We start from the raw sequence: 18,648 nt of genomic DNA, 5'->3' as shown, positions 1-18,648 counted from the left end.
CCAATCAGAAGAACGTAGGGTTTCTGAAACGGGAACAGGGTTTGAAGAGACAGGAGCTAAAGCAGGTTAAAGAACCCAATGCAGACAATGTAGGCAGACTGATTTAACAGAAGGCCACTCAACGAAGCTGACGCAGAGTTTAAAGACAATATAATCCAAACAAGCTCACGAGATCACAGAAGGAAATGCATGAAAGACTGAGGCAAAGATAGAACTATATATACACATGGAGTGATTAAGGGATTGGAGACAGTTGGGACAGAGGTGCAGACGATCAAAACAGTGAGACGGGGAAAGTACAAATAAACACAAAGCAGTACAACAGGAGCTAACTCGGTGGATGACCGCGATACACAAGCTGTGCTGAACAAAGGCAACTGTGAGGAAACTAAACTCAAATAACAGAGAACAGTAACTAAACACTAGCTACAATTCAAACACAACAAGAGATACACAAGGGTGCAAAAAGTTCACAACTTTAAAGAAATAAACAAAAAGTTACAATGAAACCAAACAGGAAACACAGAAACAACTCAAAGCTTCAAAGAATACATAAACAAACATGATACACAAGGGATGATAACGTAGTAACTACTAAACATGAATGAATGCAAAACACAAGGAGACACAAAACTGACTCTGCAGAAGCCACAGATTTAAAAAGTGTTATAATAGTTTTATCAATGAAGGGAAATCATTCACACAGGAATACACTAACACAAAAGACCAACAACGCTTTGTGTGCTTAAAGACTATGTTCGTTAATAAATGCAAGTCTGGTCATGATCTCGAACTCTGAGCATGTTACTACTTCAGCTTGAGCTAATTATTTTTGCCCTGCTTGTGAAACAATCAGGGCTGAAGGCGCACTCAGACACGAGCTGGTACTCACTGCTTCTGCTGTTTTTTAATTTGCTCCCTTCTGAGATAATGGCGGCCAAACTCGTTGTAACTTCCCACCAAGGCTCATTCTGGGACATCTGTGGCAACCGAAGAAAGCGCAGAGCAAAATAAGGAAACACGAGTCTGTATCTGAAAAAGAAAATCTCTTCTTCAGCACCAAACACATCACCATAAAAGTCTTGTTGGAACAACATCAAGTTTTAGTGTTTCTATTAAGCATTCACATATACAGAATTCACATATAGTGACGAGTTAATAAAATTGTTACATGTTACTAATGATTGCCTCTATTTTATGCTACACGCTGCTATTTTGGTTACAGTATGGATGAGATTGGAGTAGATGAGGATGCAGAGGCGCTGGATCAAAGCTCCAAAAACGCTCCAAACTTTCAGTGTTTTTGCTTCTGTTGCAACCTGACGTCTTTGCAGCACGTAGCTTAAATGGACACTCTTCAACTGTTAGGCCACGCCCAACGATGTTAGGCCACACCTAATCAATGTGCTCTCATGTAGTTACACATGTTTAGTCTTAATATTTGCACCATTTTGTAATATTTTTGAGTTATTTTATTCAAAACAAGCACTGTTGGAAATGAAAGTTCTCTCAGCAACATAATCTTAATCTTGGTTGGACTGTATAAAGTAGATCTGCTCTCCTATTTGCTGCAATCATAAATCAATAACTAAAACAACACCTTTGATCTCATGTCGAGTGTATTTATTGCATATTTCTTGCTTTAGCACAAAATCAAACTTAGACTTTAGTCCAATCAGTCCACAGCACCAAGGTCAGCCTCAATTGTGACAGATTTTCTTATGATGCTGCTTTCAGACCCATACTTCTAAATATGAAGGTTTTTGTTTTGTTGTTCCAGGTATCATTCAGCACATATGACATATATTGTTTAAATTATCACAACGAGCAATTTCAGGTTCAATAAGCATTCTTTTTACCCAAATGATTTTGTTCGTAATGTAGCAAAGACTGAAGTTGTGAATTAAGTTTGCAATAATTTTACAACACTGGCAAAAAACAAAAAGACGTTCACTATATTATTACTCGGGTGAGTTACTGAGGTCTTGTGATTGGTTATCGTGCCCAAATCCTTTTAGAAGCAGCCATCTTGGCCAGAGTCTGAGCAGCTGTTCTGAAGCTGCTGTTTAAATGAAAGTGAAAAGACAAAGTTCCTATTGGCACAGGGACAGTAAAACCACTTTAATACAATCATGACTTAAATCAAATAAGAACAAACCAAAAAAAGCTAAAAGTTGGCTAAACGTTGGCTACTGCTGTGCATAGACAGGTTCCAGGACGTAAACATCTCAGTCCAGAGCATTAAACAGATACTGTGCTGGTTTATTATGGCTGCAAGTTTTTTTAAATGCATCTTACATATATTGGTACATATGCTTCTGGTTTCAGCTGTTTTTTCCTCTCTGGGACAGTAGTGAGAAAATCACCACTACAATAAATTTCAGGTTGGGTGTGATCAATGACTCTGTTACAGAGTCATTGATCACACCCAACCTAAACCAATGTGTCTGTGAGATGACGATGAACGTGTGTCTAAAAGAATGTCGTTTGCATTAAGATCTCCTTAGCAAATATGTAAAGTATACTTCACTGGGAATGAAGGACCTTCAAACACAGGGGTAAGGGCCTTTAAGTGTCAAGAGTAAGATGATGAGCTTCTTGAGGCTTTAATGCTCCTTGCCTAAAGAAATCCTCATTTTGAAAATGAAAAAAGGGAGACGTTTTATTCTTGGCAGCTGTGGTTAAACACAGATGTAAGAGTGCCAAGAACCAAACATCCAAAGGTGCTAATAACAGCAATGTTGGACCGAGACAGCCCAGTTTAACCCAAAATGGACAGCTGAGTCGGACCACTTCAAATGAAACCAAAGAACAAACAGATACGAAGCACAGTCAGTTTATTGATTAGAGTGAAACTGATGTTAAATTCTTTTAAATGTTATTTAGCCATCTGGGAAAGTTGTGTTCAGCGTCTCTTAAGTCTTTGCTGAGTAGGGCAGCTCCTTCCTCACTGTTCCTTGTGTCCTCTTGTCCTAACTGACCCCTGTGCTTTGGTTTTGCCTCATCTTTCCCACACAGGTTCCAGTGTCCTCAGTTGCCCGAATACTCCAAGTTAGTTTTCAATCCTCCTGTGTTTTACTAATGTTTCCTTTCATTCCCGCCTGGTGCCCTTTTCTGTTTTACATAGAAGCCTTTAGAAGTAGAGACCTCCCATTTATCACCATCACCTTCTCTTCTCATGACCTGCCCATGTCAGCTATTTTACACCAAGTGGGTTTCATTAGCGCTAAATGTAGACTGTCTATCTAATTTAATAAAGCAATACATCTACCATTAAGTTAAAATATATACATATATATTTGACCACATCAGTTAAAAATGCTGTATTTTTTGCACCCCAGCCACCTTCCCACTCACCTACTGCTTTATGGGATTTCTTTAACCAATCAGCATGCTAGTTGGTGCTCATCTGCAGCGTGGTTACAGCATGCTGTTGAAGAGCTGCACAGCCAGACATCATCCCTCTGCTCAGCACACAGCACTCTCACTGTCACCTCATATCACTGCGACCAGTTAACACTGAGCCTTCAACATGCATCTGCACTCTGTGTGCGCACACATTTCTGTGCATGTGTGTCTGTGATGGACAGCACTCACCACTCTCGCTGTCTCTGCAGGGATGAGGGAACATCCTCCCATCGCTGTTTGTGACCTGGCCGACCACATTGAGAGACTCAAGGCCAACGATGGTCTGCACTTCTCTCAGGAGTACGAGGTAAATGTTCCTGCTCTTATACACGCCTTTCAAGTAAAGCAATGCACATTTCAGCCACTGTCAGTTATTTCAGATTTTATAAGCTAGTTTTCCGTAGAAAAAGACCTAGATGTGTAATAGGAAAGCCACAATTACTGTGGCGTACAAGAGTGTGAGAATTGATCCTTCGTGGTTCAAAATGGAGAATTAGGTCAGTTGTAAATTGCCAGGTGTATTGCTGCGGACCTGAGTGAATGCAGTGCTGAGTTTTCAGGTTGTTTGGATCAGTTTTTCTGATGTTTTGGCTAAAAGTTGTTTTCTGTTACCAGAGTTTGCACTGCAGTCATTGCTGCATACTCTCGGCTGTGTGTAGAGGGGTTCACATGAACACAAAGACGTGCTCTTTTTGGCTTTGAACCTAATTTAGCTTAAAAAAATGTTCTAGCTTTTTGAGAAATATATTTTTTCTAACAAAAACAGCTGGATTCAGATGATTTATTTACCTTTTTTTGTTTGCATGTCTGCTTCTTCATACCAGTCTGCTCCTCTGAATAAGCACACTCTAAGCACACACATACTCAGTGAGCGTGTCCTTGCAGTTGTCCTCTTTTTAAAACAGAACAGTTCTTCTTCGCCTTAGTAATTGATTATAAAGTCACTTTAGAATAAGTGCTCACTTACGAATGTTAATCTCGAACTTTCTGGGTTCTAATTTTATGAGCAGCTTCTTCATCCTTCAACCATCTTTAACTTGTTTTCTCTCGAGCACTTGAATAGTCTCAACCTCTCCTGTGGTGAAAGTCATCGTCTCTTTCCACCTTGATGACAGCCCTGTAGCTTCTCTCTCTTTTGTCTGGTTTGACGCCTCGTACTAACATGCTGCTCCAGCTACACCTGCATAGAACAATATTAGCTCAAAGGAAGCTTTGTGTGGGAGGTGCCAATTATGAGCTTAAAATAAGTCAGTGCTTTTTAAAGACAATAAATAAGTGAATTTCCTTATACTAGTCAACACTATAGATCAGTTGTTTGTTTTTTAAAAACTGAGCTGATATCAGCCTGAATAAAATACAGTGGCATAATATCTTTAGCCCCTCTTGAAGAAGTGAAGAGAAAATAATCTCCTTTGCTGACTCAAAACTTTCTTTTTCTTGATTTTTAGCCATCTTTAAACCTACTGTTTGTTTCACTCAGTCCACGTTTAAACATACATATTTACACAAACGCATCTGTAAAATCAGCATTTTATTTTGTAACTAAAATACCTCACACAGCACATTTTCCAAGAACCATTTTGCCCCCTGAGATGTTTTCATTTGTGTTGGCCGAGCATTACAGAGTTAAAGTTTAGATTAGCCAAAAAAAAGGATGCTGCTAAGTATGCATGACTTCTCTGCTTCCTTTCCAAGAATAATATTCGACTGCTTTTACCTACTGTAAGAGCCAGTGAGGGATTATGGCTTGTTGATGTCCTACAAAGGAAGGTAATTTGCATTTAAAGTGGTGAATTTCCAAGCGGATAAACCAGGACAGATGGGTGCACTGTTTATGCACAGCAGAAGGAAGGGGGCATATAAATTATGAAACAGCAACTGAATCAACTTTTCCACCTTTCCCATTTTTTCTTACCTCTGTGATGCAATGGAGGGAACTTTCTGCAGACAAGTTGTCCTGTTTGCAAAACAAGACGGTTCAGTTCAGATACGAACATTTTGGTTTGAATGATCTGTTAAATGTGATTGTTCAGATGGAGAAAAGGAAATGCACAAAACTGGGTTTAGATGTCTTTGAAAATGAAATTTGATTTCTGATCACAAAAGTGTAAACTGTTAAAAAACAATATCATTGTTATTGTTATGACAGCAAACTGCTATCTACATACTTTCTAGGGTATGTGACAGCTGTATCGCTTCAAGCATCCGAGAGAGACTTTTTTAGACATGTTCTTGTTTAGAAGATCATTAAAATGTCAGGTGGTCTTATCCATAAACCATACTGTGGATGAAACATGGATGCAGAGCACATTTATTAACTTTCTCCAAGACTTAGAATAAGAAATGCAATTATTCATTCAAATTCCATTTTTTAAAAATAAGTAATGAAGACAACAAGTTTAGTGTTTGTATCCACTCGTGATGACATCCTGAGTGTGTGATGTGTAAGATGCTTCTCAGGCATGTGCACTAAAGAGTTCATTAAACTTTGATCAGGACAGAAGTGACAGAAGCATAAGGTCTCACACACACACACTCACACACACTCACACACACACACACACACACACTCACACTCACACACACACACACACACACACACTCTCACACACACACACTCACACTCACACACACTCTCACACACTCACACTCACACACACACACACACACACACACTCACACACACTCTCACACACACACTCACACACTCTCACACACACTCTCACACACACACACTCACACTCACACACACTCTCACACACACACACTCACACTCACACACACACACACACACACACACTCACACACACACACACACACACTCACACACACACACACACACTCACACTCACACACACACACACACACACACTGTCCCCTGTCCTGTTGCAAAGGAGGCCCCCGTCATTAGTCCACAGTGAGAGCAGCAAGGCTTGAAATGAAAAGCTGATAATGGCTGTGTTTAAAATGAGACCTGCCAGAGGATCCCACAGCTTGTTACGTCTGATAAATGGGCCAGTCTGTTTGGGGACTACTGGAGACCACTTCATATAACGCATATGGCCCTGAAACAGTGATTCCCTTCATTAATGATTACATCTGCTATTTTGGCTGTATCAAATGGTTTGCACAAGTAAAACTTATTTTGGGCTGATGCTCAGGACTCCTTACAGGATTTCTAATATGATCATTTCTAACTCAACCTCAACATTTTTATTCGTGGACTCTTCTAGAGTAGTATGAGTCACAGTCGCTGTTAGTTTGTTCACTGCCCAAAACAAGACAGCCCCCCTCCCTCTGAACGAAATGTCTTCTGATTGGTTGTCCCTTAAAAAAAAGAAGTTTTGAAAGGATTACAGGCGGGGCTTCTGTGCTGACAGCTAGAACTGTGTGCCTGGGGTGAATAGACCGCACCCACCCTGATGGGTGCGGTCTATTCATCCAGACAATTTGGGATTCATCCTCAAGGACAATATGCAGACTGAAAAATCCAGGGACTAATAGATGACACGGGAATATCTTTTATAACATCGTGCAGATCAAAGAGTAGAAAACTCATTTCAGTCTGAACCCTGAGCTTCTGGCTTAAAGGCATTAATTATTTTCACATAGATTGACCTCATTATTTGAAACTGGAACCAGTAGAACAGCATGTGACTGAAAGGGAAAGGCAGCCTAACACAGCTCTGTTGAAAGATCTGTTTCATATCTGCTGCCCTCAGCACTGCCATGAAAACTGCCCACGCTGCTGCTCCAGGCCTTTTCCACCTCACAAACACCAGGCGAAACGAATTTCATTTGAGTCCCTTTAAATGTCTCAGTAAAGCATGGCAGTGAACCTGTGTGTACCACAGCCGGGCCTCCCATAGGTGCAACACAGTCAGCATTAAAGCACGTCTGTGTTTTTCTGCTGTGTCAATTATTAAAATGAATTTTTAGGATGGGCAGCTGCTCAGAGTGCATTAGAACTATCTCGGGTCACTTGCACAGAAAACATAACACAGGAGGAGATGTTTTATGCCACTGTCAGTAAATCATCTGGGAACTAATCGTATATTAAAAACTGATGTGTCTGTTGATGATGTTATCTAAAATATTTTTGCTGAACTTCCAGTCAATCACAAGTACTGATGCCTGTGCTGCAGTGTGACTGTCACTGCTTCTTTTTTATTTCATTTTCTGGCTTCTGCTGCCTGCACAGCAGGCGGGGTGGTGACAGTGGGGGGGTTTGAAACTTTGTTCAAAGATGAACCAAAAGAAACAAACCAAAACCAACACCAGCTGCCTACTGAGCAGGAATGTGTAACCTCTGCAATGCTGTGTGTGTGCACTCAAGATAATCTACACTTAACTACAGCTGAGGTGTTATTAATGAAGCTGTGTTTACATCAGGGCTGCCACGATTAGTCGACTAGTCACGATTACGTCAACTATCAAAATCGTTGACGACTGATTTAATAGTCGACGCGTCGTTTGAAGCTTTGTAAGATCCCAAAAGACGCAGGAATAAGTAGCAGGATTTAAGAGTGTAATAACGGACTGAAACAGAAGATGGCAGCACTGCATGTACAAGGATGCCAGCTGCCGTTAAACCCCGAAGAGGAAGCTGTGTCCCAGAATTCATAGCGCAGCCCAGCTCAGTTTCCAACAATGGCGGCAGCTAGTTAGTTTTAATATTACTCTTATTATTCTTTATGGGTCACAAAATAAACGTTTAACATATTTTCAGGCGAGAATGTAGCTGTGTGAACCTCAAATATCTGCTCAGTTTATCAGGACACCGCATATTTTCAAAAGCGCTCCGACGTTTTCGGAGACGTCTGTTACCCACTAGCTCGATAGCTAGCCGGGGGCAAGGCTAACTAGCGCCGTGAGAACACCGGACTCCCAGCAAATCGTTTTCAAACCCACCGCTGTCTTTCACTACTCAGGTTAAACATGATATATAAGTCACTTAGATAACTTAAAAATGTTATTGTTTGGCTTTTTTCAGTATTTTATTTGTTCCTGTTTGGCTGAGATTAAAGTTATAATTTTTACACAGCTGAATAAACGTCAAGCAGACAGCTGATCATCAGAAGTGTGAGATGCTGGAGAATTTACTCCGGTGTCCTGTTATATTTTAGATAGCAAGGAGTTTATTAAACTTCACCGAAACAATCTGAAAACTTCATTAAAATGTAATAAACTATCATCTTGTCTTTATTGTTAGTTAGCACAGACCTTAAACACTTAAAGCTGTAAGCTAATGATAGTTATATAAGAGCAGATGCTGCTGGTGCAATAAGCTGTACGTTTTACATCCAATGGATGATGATCTGATTAGTCGACTAATCGCAGAAATAATCGGTGACTAGTCGACTATCAAAATAATCGTTTGTGGCAGCGCTAGTTTACATATGACATCAGTGTATTCAAGCTTTTTTTTAATTTAGTAAAACAGGTTATGGGTTTAGTTTAAAAAAAGCTAAAGTTGAAACACAGAGTAGTAAAAACATCTGATATTACCTCTAATCTGAAAACTAAGAAAAAGAAAACTATGTTGAATGTCTGCAGGAATAAGATATGTTCCTTATACCAGCTGTATAATAAAAACATTACATACAGCAGTGACTAGTCAATCAAAATGTAGCCACGAACTGAAGCTTATCCAGCTGTACCGTCTCTTTTCCTCTAAATGAGACCCTAAATTAGAAAATGAACGTCATGTTATATTTAATAAGACGTGAAACTAGTTAGTGAGATTATAAATGTGTCCGGCAAGTGTTTCCTGAGGTGATGTATCAAATGAGCAGTGGGGTATTTTCACATACAGTAAGGTTTATACTTTAGCCTGCTAGCGTTGCCTCAGACGCTGAGCATCTAGTTGGTCTTTGCTGATGGTCAGCATGGCTGTGTGTTTGTACAATGCACCAACTATGCACACGACCCAGGCAGCATAATTTAGGTGGACTTTAAGAAACTGTAACAGGAATGACTACTAGCGAGTCTCCAGATGTCCGTATCTGTAACAAAGTATAAAGTCTTAAAACATAGTTTTGCAGCTTATTTTTTCAACTTTTTGTGGCCATTGCAATGAATGCAAGTTTAAAACAGTACCAAAAACACAGGCGACATCAACACTCTAACCAAATGCATGCCTGCAGGAGGAGCGTAAAACTCCCGTAGTAATCTTGGCTGTTTTGTCCATATCTCCCATAATGTCTTTGGTCAGTCTAATCACTTTAGATTTGGAATTTGGTTTTGTAAGTGTTACTTGTGGCTAATGTTTGATGGTTTATGTTGCCAATACCAGTTTTCCTGTACATAGATAGTGTTTAAACCTCTACCGAGGTTAGATTGTTTGAAATGTACTCATTCGTAATCATGAATTTATGTGACTTTAACTCTGACTGAATGACATTCATAGTAGTTTCTTTTTCCATTCAGCTGTAAGCCGCACAAAACATCGCTGAGGGCTGCAATTAGCAAACAAGGCGTACTTGGAAAACCCTGGTTGTAGAAGATGTGAACAAAGAACACATTTATGTATGTTTGAACAACAGTGTGAAATAAAATAGATGTAATGTGTGCCTGTGCCGTTTGGGGGGATTTAGTGTATTAAAGGTAAATCAGTTATAAATTGCAGTCCACTAAATCTGCACACACTGAGTGTGAGCTAACCCTGTCACATGCATGTGCTTCACAGAGGCCTGTTCCTCTCTCTGTGTTTACCTGCTTTGTTTTTTTTGTTTGTAGAAGCGCAGATAGTGATTACGCTGTCATCGCAGTAACTGATCTACATGTAGGCGGAGCACATTAGCAGTAATGTGAGTGGTTTGTCAGTGCAGTGTACTGGAAGCCTTACCTAACAGGCTGTTAAATAAGATGTGCTTTCAACCTGTTTCCCCATTGTCATTATTATCAGTTGTAGAGCGCAGCGCTGAGCAGCTATGCAGCCAGTCAGAAAGAGAAAAAGCAGCAGGATATTAGAGCCCTCGCCACCGATTCATTTTTCCCGTGCATCGGTATCTGTGTGTTTATTTACAAGTGTGTGTGTGAGATTTCTTTTTTTCCAGGTGATGGGAGATAAGCAGTTGGAGCATAAAAGATCAATCAAGAATAACAGTATGCAGAATGCCATTTCAGTTAAACCTGTGCCTGTGCTCACAGCCAGCAATCGATAGAGACTGTTAACAGGCAGTAAACCTGCCTGGTTCATATCAGCTCACGAGTGCAGCAGAGGTAAAGGAGGCAGAACGGCTCGCACGCTAATTGAAAGACTGGCAGGTTCCTCAAGTCCGCCTGTCAAAGTCACTGAACCCCAACTAATAGCCAAACCGGGTGATTAGGCAGCAACTTAAAAACAAATAAAGCTGACACTGGTTTCTTCATCAGGTCAAAATGAACTTTGTTCATTTGATTTGTGTTTCCTCCCACATTAAACTGAGGTTCTTTCCTTTGTTGGGCGACTGCATAAACAAAAAGCCGCTCAGTGGAGTCGTTAAAAACAGTGACTTTCTGCAGAGCTTCTTTAAAACAGCACATGTGGCGTGACCTTGCTCTCTAGTGCCCTTCTTATGTGTTGCTGGAAGTATTTGTGCCTTTTTCTTGCACCTGGTTTGACTCAATAAACATCACTTAGTAATCCAATAATTTCCTTTTGACATGATATTTTCTGTTGGCCCAACCATGCATTCAACTACTGTTTCAAATCTATACGTAAATTGTCCAATGAAATTGTTCCGACAAGATGATGTAGCTAAAGGTTGATATCAGGGTAGCAAACATAATGTAGTTGCTCACTGACTTCATCCTGCTCAGCTTTGAAATGTCACCTGAAGCAGTGACTCTGCACTACATATTTCAGCAAATTCAATTATGCAGCTTAAGTAGTTGATGAGTCATTCCTGAGCCTCTGATCATTATACTTTTGCATAATTTAGGCTTCAGCAGTAACTTGTTTTGCTGTTCTCCTGTGAGTCTCTGCGTCTCTACCTCTGCTCACAGGTGCTTTTCAGCCGGCTCATATAATACAGCGACCCCCATCTCACTAGAGTTTGACTGCTTTCCTGCCTCTGCCTTACCGTTGGTACCGAGAAATAAAATCGAACACAGGTCCTTATCTCTTCACTTTAAATATGATGCAAGTGGTCCCCATCGTTCAGTCTCATATGAGGAAAAAGACATGTCTAAGGCCATTGTCCTAAACCTCACCTCAGTGCTTTCCTTGATTCACCACACACCGAACCAGTAGGTGGGTGGGTGGGTGGGTGGATGAGATTTTAGGAGTGGAATGTGGATTCAGGGGCTTAAAGATCAACCAGGTGATGGAGCTGCAGGCTGAAGGAGGGATGATGAATTTATGTCACATATATCGGCCTGCACTCTTCTCTCAAAGAAGAGTAAAGATGCTCTCTCACCCACCTCTCACTCCCAACGCTTGTGTGTCCAGTCTATTGATCCAGGACAGCAGTTCACCTGGGAGCACTCCAACCTGGAGGTCAACAAGCCAAAGAACCGTTATGCAAATGTTATTGCTTACGACCACTCCAGGGTCATCCTCACACCCGTGGACGGTGAGAAACAAGCAGTAGTCGACCTCCATTTTCTGATCTGCTGCCATTTGTTTTTGTTTGCTCATTATGTCCAACTGTGCTTCTTGCTTAAGGAGTTCCAGGTAGTGACTATATAAATGCCAACTACATTGACGGGTACAGGAAACAGAACGCTTACATCGCTACCCAGGGTCCGCTGCCAGAGACGCTAAGTGACTTCTGGAGGATGGTATGGGAGCAGAGGACGTGCACCATCGTTATGATGACTCGCCTGGAGGAGAAGTCACGGGTGAGCTCCATTCATTTCAGACAGTTTTTTATGGCCTGAACCTAAACATAAAGCTTTTTCTGGCACTTCCTTCAGGGCTATTTTTTGGGGGTTAAAGAAGTTATATACTCTGGGAGAATCTCCTGCGTGGGGCATCTGAAACCAGAACAACCTGAACAACCTCAAAACCAAGCGACCTAGACAAAACCAGATGAATAGAAGCACAAAAAGTGGGAAAGATGTCAAATTTCAAATCTGGAGTGGTGGATAAGAGACAGACAGTGGCTGAGGTTTAGCAGGCTAGACAGCGAGTAAGGAGAGAGGCTGGTGTTAATGGAAATAAAACGTTGTTTTCTGTCTGTTTTACAGCAGTTCCAATCAAAAACACATAATAAACACTAAACACACCTCTGTCTAACATGCAGGGACGCTCTGCTTGTAGCATCCTGTGCACTTTGGCTGTGTATGTTTGCAGACTTGCAGCTCTAATGCAGACAGAGAACAATAAACAATAACAGAACACTAGCAGCCTAGACCCACTGCAGCACAACTAAGAGAGCATGCAGAGTCATGTGATCCAGTCCTAACTATAAACTTTATCTAAAAAGAAAAGTTTTAAGCCTGATCTTAAATGTAGAGAGGCTGTCTCCCAAATCCAGACTGGGAGCATGTATAATGTAAGTGGACCTGGTCCCAGCACATAACCCTGTGATTCCATATATAATATATATGTGGTTCGGTACATAATTACAAAAATAAAGTATATGAAGGAGACTCTCAAAAGAAGATCATTTGTAACCTTCATTCATGCTGTTTCTGTGCTGAGATGAATTCTGAATCGGACTCAAACATTTGTCTGCAGCTGATCAGTTCGGTGTTTGTCAGCTACGTTTTCAAAAACGTTTGAAATAAAAGGAAGGTTATAAATTGGTCTGTGGTTAGCTTACACAGCTGAGTCAAGTAAAGGCTTTTATAAAGTAACGGTTTAATTAGCAGCACCTTAAAAGCCCGTGGACTGTAGCCCATTAAGCAATAGATTCATCATATTTAAAATTTAAAAACAATAATTAATGGGGAAGCTTCTTTGAGCGGTCTTCTAGGAATGGGGTCTGAAAGCCACATTGATGGTTTAGAGGAAGAAATCTTTAACGTTATAATATAAGTAAATATCAGGAGTTATTACAGTTGCTGTACTTGACAGCTGTAAATGTTTTTTCACTAATAGCTGCAGTTTTATTTATGAAGAACTTCATGAAGTTTTTGCCAGTTAAAGTTAAAGGAATATGTCCAGTTGAATTTAGAAAACTACAAACTGCACAAAGTTGCCTGACACGTAAGTGACTGTGTGTGAACCAAGGGTGTCAGACTGCTTTAGTCCTCTGGCATCACTTTCCTAATTATCAAGCTTAGGCTCACATGGACCATATCTCCTGGAGGCTATCCTGGCTGTTCAGGTGAAATACACTCTGGGCAAGCTGATAGTCCCCATCACATGACTAATGCAGAAAGACAGACAAGCATAGACTCTTGCATGTGACCTATTAAGAATCACCAATGAGCCTGACACCATATCTGTGGACTGTGTGAGGAAGCGGGCAGAGCAAATCTGCACAGCAGCACCTTCAGGAACTTTCTTCCTGTGAGGCAGGAGTGCTTATCGGTGCAATGTTCTGCTACTACAAAAAAGTCTTCAACCATCAAGTTTATGTGTACCATACAAACTTCTGACACGAAGCGACCCCCAAAAAGAGCATCAGTTGCAAAAAGACTAAAAATCCCTGGTCAGTTATTTGTGTTGCTCCTTTTCGAGCTCCATCACTTTGAGATTTGGCTTGAAGAAACATATTGTGCTATAGCTGTATGCCTCTTTTCAGTTCAAGGACGTTTCACATCCACAGCTCCGTATCTCTGCTGGTATGTGGATACAACGTGACACACATTGGGCCTCACTTTAAACTCAGTAACGAAGCACTCGGTCTTCCTCCTCTCCTTCAGCATTGATGTTCATTTTTACTTCCATTGCCTGTTAACTATCGTGCTAGCGTGCAGGTGCAGTGGAGGTGAACCTGTCTTTTATGTAGAGCAAAATGTCTTACAAATAAAGTGGTTTTTGGGTTTGATGAAAATTTCAAAGAGGCATTATTGATTTTGACACAATATGTTGTAGTCATACAAAAACGCATCATCCCAGCTGATGGAGGGAGAGAGGTGGTGGCTTGCTGCAACCCATAATTTGAGAATATCAGAGCACAGTTGATATATTTTCTAATATTTTGCTCCATTGCTGTCTGGATGAAATTCATTGATTCTCTCACAATGGAAAATACATTACAAACAGGAGAATATAAGACAGGAGGCTGGAAGAGGATTGTCGATCCTCTGATTTACTGCTCTGAACGTAGCTCACTCGCAGTACTGATGAGCTTGGCTCAGCAGCAGCACGCCGCCTGTGGAATCACATGGCAGGTAGCAGGGTAGAAACGGCATTCATGTGAGTAATGATGTGAAACCCTCATTCTCACTGTTAATAACTCCACAACCACAGGGCAGAGCTGAGTGCCACAGCACTGTGCCATTACTATTTGTGACAGTGGCCATCAGCCCTCTGCCAGAGCCAATAACAGCCTCTGTGGTTCAACCAGAGGCGCAGCAAATATTAGATGCTCTCTAACCTGAGAGCAGAGGTGACAACCTGTCTGTCCACACTTCCTGCTAATGTGCATGGCCCACAATCAAATGAACACATCCTGCCATTATTTACAGACTATACAATCAGAGGCTGCCATTAGACACACCAACAAGTTTCTCTTATTAGTTATTACATGCAGCTTCCTTGGCAATAATCATTTGGGGGCCATGTGAAGTAAATCATCCTGCAAGCTTGGGGTTGTGAGGGTCTAAGATTATGATTATGGTCTAATCTTGTGTAATGTAATCACTGAGTCCTTTTCCAAATCCATTTTCATATAGGAATGAATATATCAGGAGAATCAGGTGAGAGCATTGTTGAGTTCTCCATCCTTACATGTAGCATGCATAAGGACTTATTTTACTACTTTCTGTAGAAGCTGTTTCCACACAGGCATCACAGCCCTGAGCTTTTTCGTGATTATCTGATGGAGGAACATTAGAGAATCTAAATATCCATCACACCGGGCTGTTTCCTGATGTGTAGGAAAAAACAAATCTGGCTTTCACCCGACCCAACTCTCCCGATATTGCTGGTAGTTCATGTGATAAAAAAGGTATCCCAATGGCATGTATGTCTGGGCCTAATCTAGAATACTTATGGTACTTTTAGCTTTGATATAGCCCTGGTAAATGTGCTGTGCCCCAAATACCACAAGTTCCACCGTCTACAGTGGAACGTAGTTGAGGAAGCCAAACTTACCCTGAGTCAATACCATTCGTTTAGACCAACGGTGGCCAAAAACACTGCAAATAAGGGCCACATTTCAGGTGTCCAGGTCACAGGCCAGCAATCTCAGAAGAGATGCCCAGACCTCCCTCTCCCCAGCCCCCTCTTTCAGCTCTTCCAGAGGGATACCAAGGTATTACCTGAGACCAGACACCTTTAGAAAGGTGCTTGTTTCAGTCATGTGCATATATGATCCTGTTCTTTCAGTCACTGTCTACAGCTTGAGGCCAAAGGTAAGGTCATCTCCAGCTCTCTCTTTTCACCAGCTGAGTCCAGCACAGCAGTCACATCACTGCAGATACTGCACCAACCAATCTCTCTATCAACACCTACTCCACTTCCAACACCACTGGTTGTAGAGCTAAATAGTCCTTTACGTTGTCTCTGTTTGTAGGTGAAATGTGACCAGTATTGGCCCAGTCGAGGCACGGAGACGTACGGGATGATTCAAGTGACCATGTTGGACACGCTGGAGCTGGCTACGTACAGTGTGAGAACGTTTGCCCTCTATAAGGTAAGACCACCATGTTGCTGTTGATTCATTTAGTTACACAGATCACCAGGAGCAACTCAGGGTTCAGTATCTGGTACAAGGATACTTTGACTTGCAGATCAGGGATCAAACCTCTGACTTTCCAATTAGTAGACGACCAGTTCTGTCTACTGAGCCCACAGCTGCACAAGCGACCTCCCATCCAAACACTAACCAGGACCAACCCAGCTTAGCTTCCAAGCTCAGACAAGACTGGGTGTGCTCAGGGTGGTATGGCTGGAAGCCAGCGTCACATCTTAGTCCACTGGACTGTTTGAAAATTGCTTAAAAGTTAGAATCTTCTGTTGTTGAGATTAAGCTTCGTTAGCATACGGCTTAACTGTAACCTATCTCTAAATTTATGCTATGCAGTTTGGCAACCGCCTGGTGGAGGTTAAATCACATCAGTCACTATTTTTCACTAACAGTAGACCCAGACATATAAAAAATACGTAGAAAAATTAAACACCAATACTAATAAACTAAGTATCTGTATTTCCACCCTGTATATTCAGTTTACTTTCAGCAAACAAAGGAGAGTCATTTTTTATCCGCTTGTTAAGTTTCGCTTCATCAGTCGTTTCCAGATCCTTCATTGTTCAAAAGCAAATAAAAACTGAAGCATAACAAAGAACGAAAACAAGTCCAAATTTTTTCAATTTCAGTAAAATGATCTGAGACTGCTTCATACATCCGAGGAAAAATGGAAACAGGATCATAATTTAATCACTTAACAAACAGATTGCTGAACTCTCGCAATTGCAAATCACAAAATGTCTTTAGCTCATGGACCTAATTCTGCTCACCAGTGTGCAAGTATTATAAACTAGTGTTTCCCACAGAACCTTTTTTCTCTGATAATCCAAAAGCCACATACTTTTTTATAAGGAACTGACAAAGGAGTCATTGGGATGCTAAAGACATGCTACCTTCTGGGTTGGCCTACAAAAAAGGTCATCCCTGCAGCACTCCGTGCTGATTAAGGCTTCCGCAGCTTTAAAAGGATAGAAAATATTCTTTCTTGTCTAGAAAGTACTTAAGAGTCTAAGCCAGGGGTGTCCAAACCTTTTTCACTGAGGGCCACATACATAAAAATATAGGAGGGGCGGGGCCACTTACTAGAAATTAGGTATATAACCTTAACTTTACTGTATTACTCTGTGTGTTAACAAGAAAAATGCAGATAAGAAAGTGGTGCAAAAGCAGGGTAGTGACAGAATTGATGCGCATCATTGATATTTGAAGCATGTGTATCTGCACATGCATGCTTATTAACACACGGGTACTGTGGAATATATTTTTAAAGCGCTCGTGCTCTCGTCCACTCCCTGCAGAAAGTTGCAGTTTAATGTTGGCTGACGAGTCTTCAGTGAGTCGCACGACTGGATTTCTGGACACGCTGACGTTGTTGAAGTTCTGCACTTTTTCGGACACATTATTTCGGTGACTTTAACGAGGCCGTGTTACATGGTTTCCATGTTTGATGAGGTCTCCATCTGAAAAAGGCTCGCCATGTCTCGCGATGAGTTGGGCGACCTCACAGCTCGCTATTGGAGCCTTTTCCTGGACAATTTGAGCACGAAATAAATACTGCTGCTGACCCTGCAGGAGAGTTACTTTCTGCTCTGGCTCAGCACCAGTGTCGGCTGCACAGGCCTGATGTTTGGTTTCATAATGACGTCGTACATTATCCTCTTTCATAACTACCACAGTCTCAGTGCAGATCAAACAGACACGGTTCCCCTTGAGTTCTTTGAAGAAATCTTCACTCTCCCACCGTGTCTGAAATTTTCTGCACTCACTTTCTACTTTTCGCTTCTTTGGTTCTGCCCTGTTTAGTAACTTGGGGGTAAATTTCTTCTGTGATGTCCTTTTTGGTGGAGCAACTGCCTTGATCAACAGTAGCTCCCCCTGGTGTTAAAACTAAGAAGTGCAATACACTCAGTGCGGCTATTCTATTTATGAAATTACTTGCGGGCCAATTAAAAATGGACCGCGAGCTTGGACACCCCTGGTCTAAGCAGATTGTGGCCTTGGTGCCTGAATTGGGGAAAAAAAATGTGTTGTGCCTGATATTATGTTTGTCACTGATAAAGCTATGAAAACGTCATCATACACCAAGGACACTTTGTGTGCTTCTGAGTGCAGCTCAGAGTGCATTTGTGATGCACAAATAATAAGAAGTTCTTGCATTAATCATTCAGATAATCGAATTTATGCCAGTGAATCTTTTAGCCTCATAATCACATTAGTGTGTTGGGGTCTGTTTTTATGAGTGACAAACTTGAGTAAATGTGTCAACAGAATGGCTCCAGTGAAAAAAGAGAAGTTCGACAGTTCCAGTTTCTGGCTTGGCCGGACCATGGAGTCCCTGAGTATCCGACCCCAACACTGGCCTTTCTACGCAGAATCAAGTCCTGCAATCCTCAAGATGCCGGACCCATGGTGGTTCACTGCAGGTAGACCTTATCTTACATTAACACAA

General features: G+C 41.3%; 2 protein-coding genes across 5 annotated transcripts in view; one reads left to right on the top strand and one right to left on the bottom strand.

The window, feature by feature from the left end:
• LOC145420475 (uncharacterized) overlaps nt 1-18,648 on the bottom strand; it is a 262,367-nt gene that overhangs the window by 172,741 nt on the left and 70,978 nt on the right. The gene's annotated exons all lie outside the window — the stretch shown is intronic.
• Nucleotides 1-18,648, top strand: part of ptprfa (protein tyrosine phosphatase receptor type Fa) — a 259,648-nt gene that overhangs the window by 223,303 nt on the left and 17,697 nt on the right. For 2 of the 4 annotated variants that reach the window (XM_080289754.1, XM_080289755.1), the window contains 6 exons: nt 3,019-3,051; nt 3,618-3,715; nt 11,843-11,966; nt 12,059-12,234; nt 16,026-16,145; nt 18,468-18,622. In XM_080289754.1, coding sequence (XP_080145880.1) covers nt 3,019-3,051; nt 3,618-3,715; nt 11,843-11,966; nt 12,059-12,234; nt 16,026-16,145; nt 18,468-18,622 — 706 coding nt within the window. The remainder of the gene's footprint in view (nt 1-3,018; nt 3,052-3,617; nt 3,716-11,842; nt 11,967-12,058; nt 12,235-16,025; nt 16,146-18,467; nt 18,623-18,648) is intronic. The other 2 variants (XM_080289757.1, XM_080289756.1) reach the window with 1 other exon arrangement.

The sequence above is a fragment of the Astatotilapia calliptera genome, chromosome 15, assembly GCF_964374335.1.
Source record: "Astatotilapia calliptera chromosome 15, fAstCal68.1, whole genome shotgun sequence".
Classification (NCBI taxonomy): domain Eukaryota; kingdom Metazoa; phylum Chordata; class Actinopteri; order Cichliformes; family Cichlidae; genus Astatotilapia; species Astatotilapia calliptera.
This window is presented reverse-complemented; position numbering and strand designations above follow the sequence as displayed.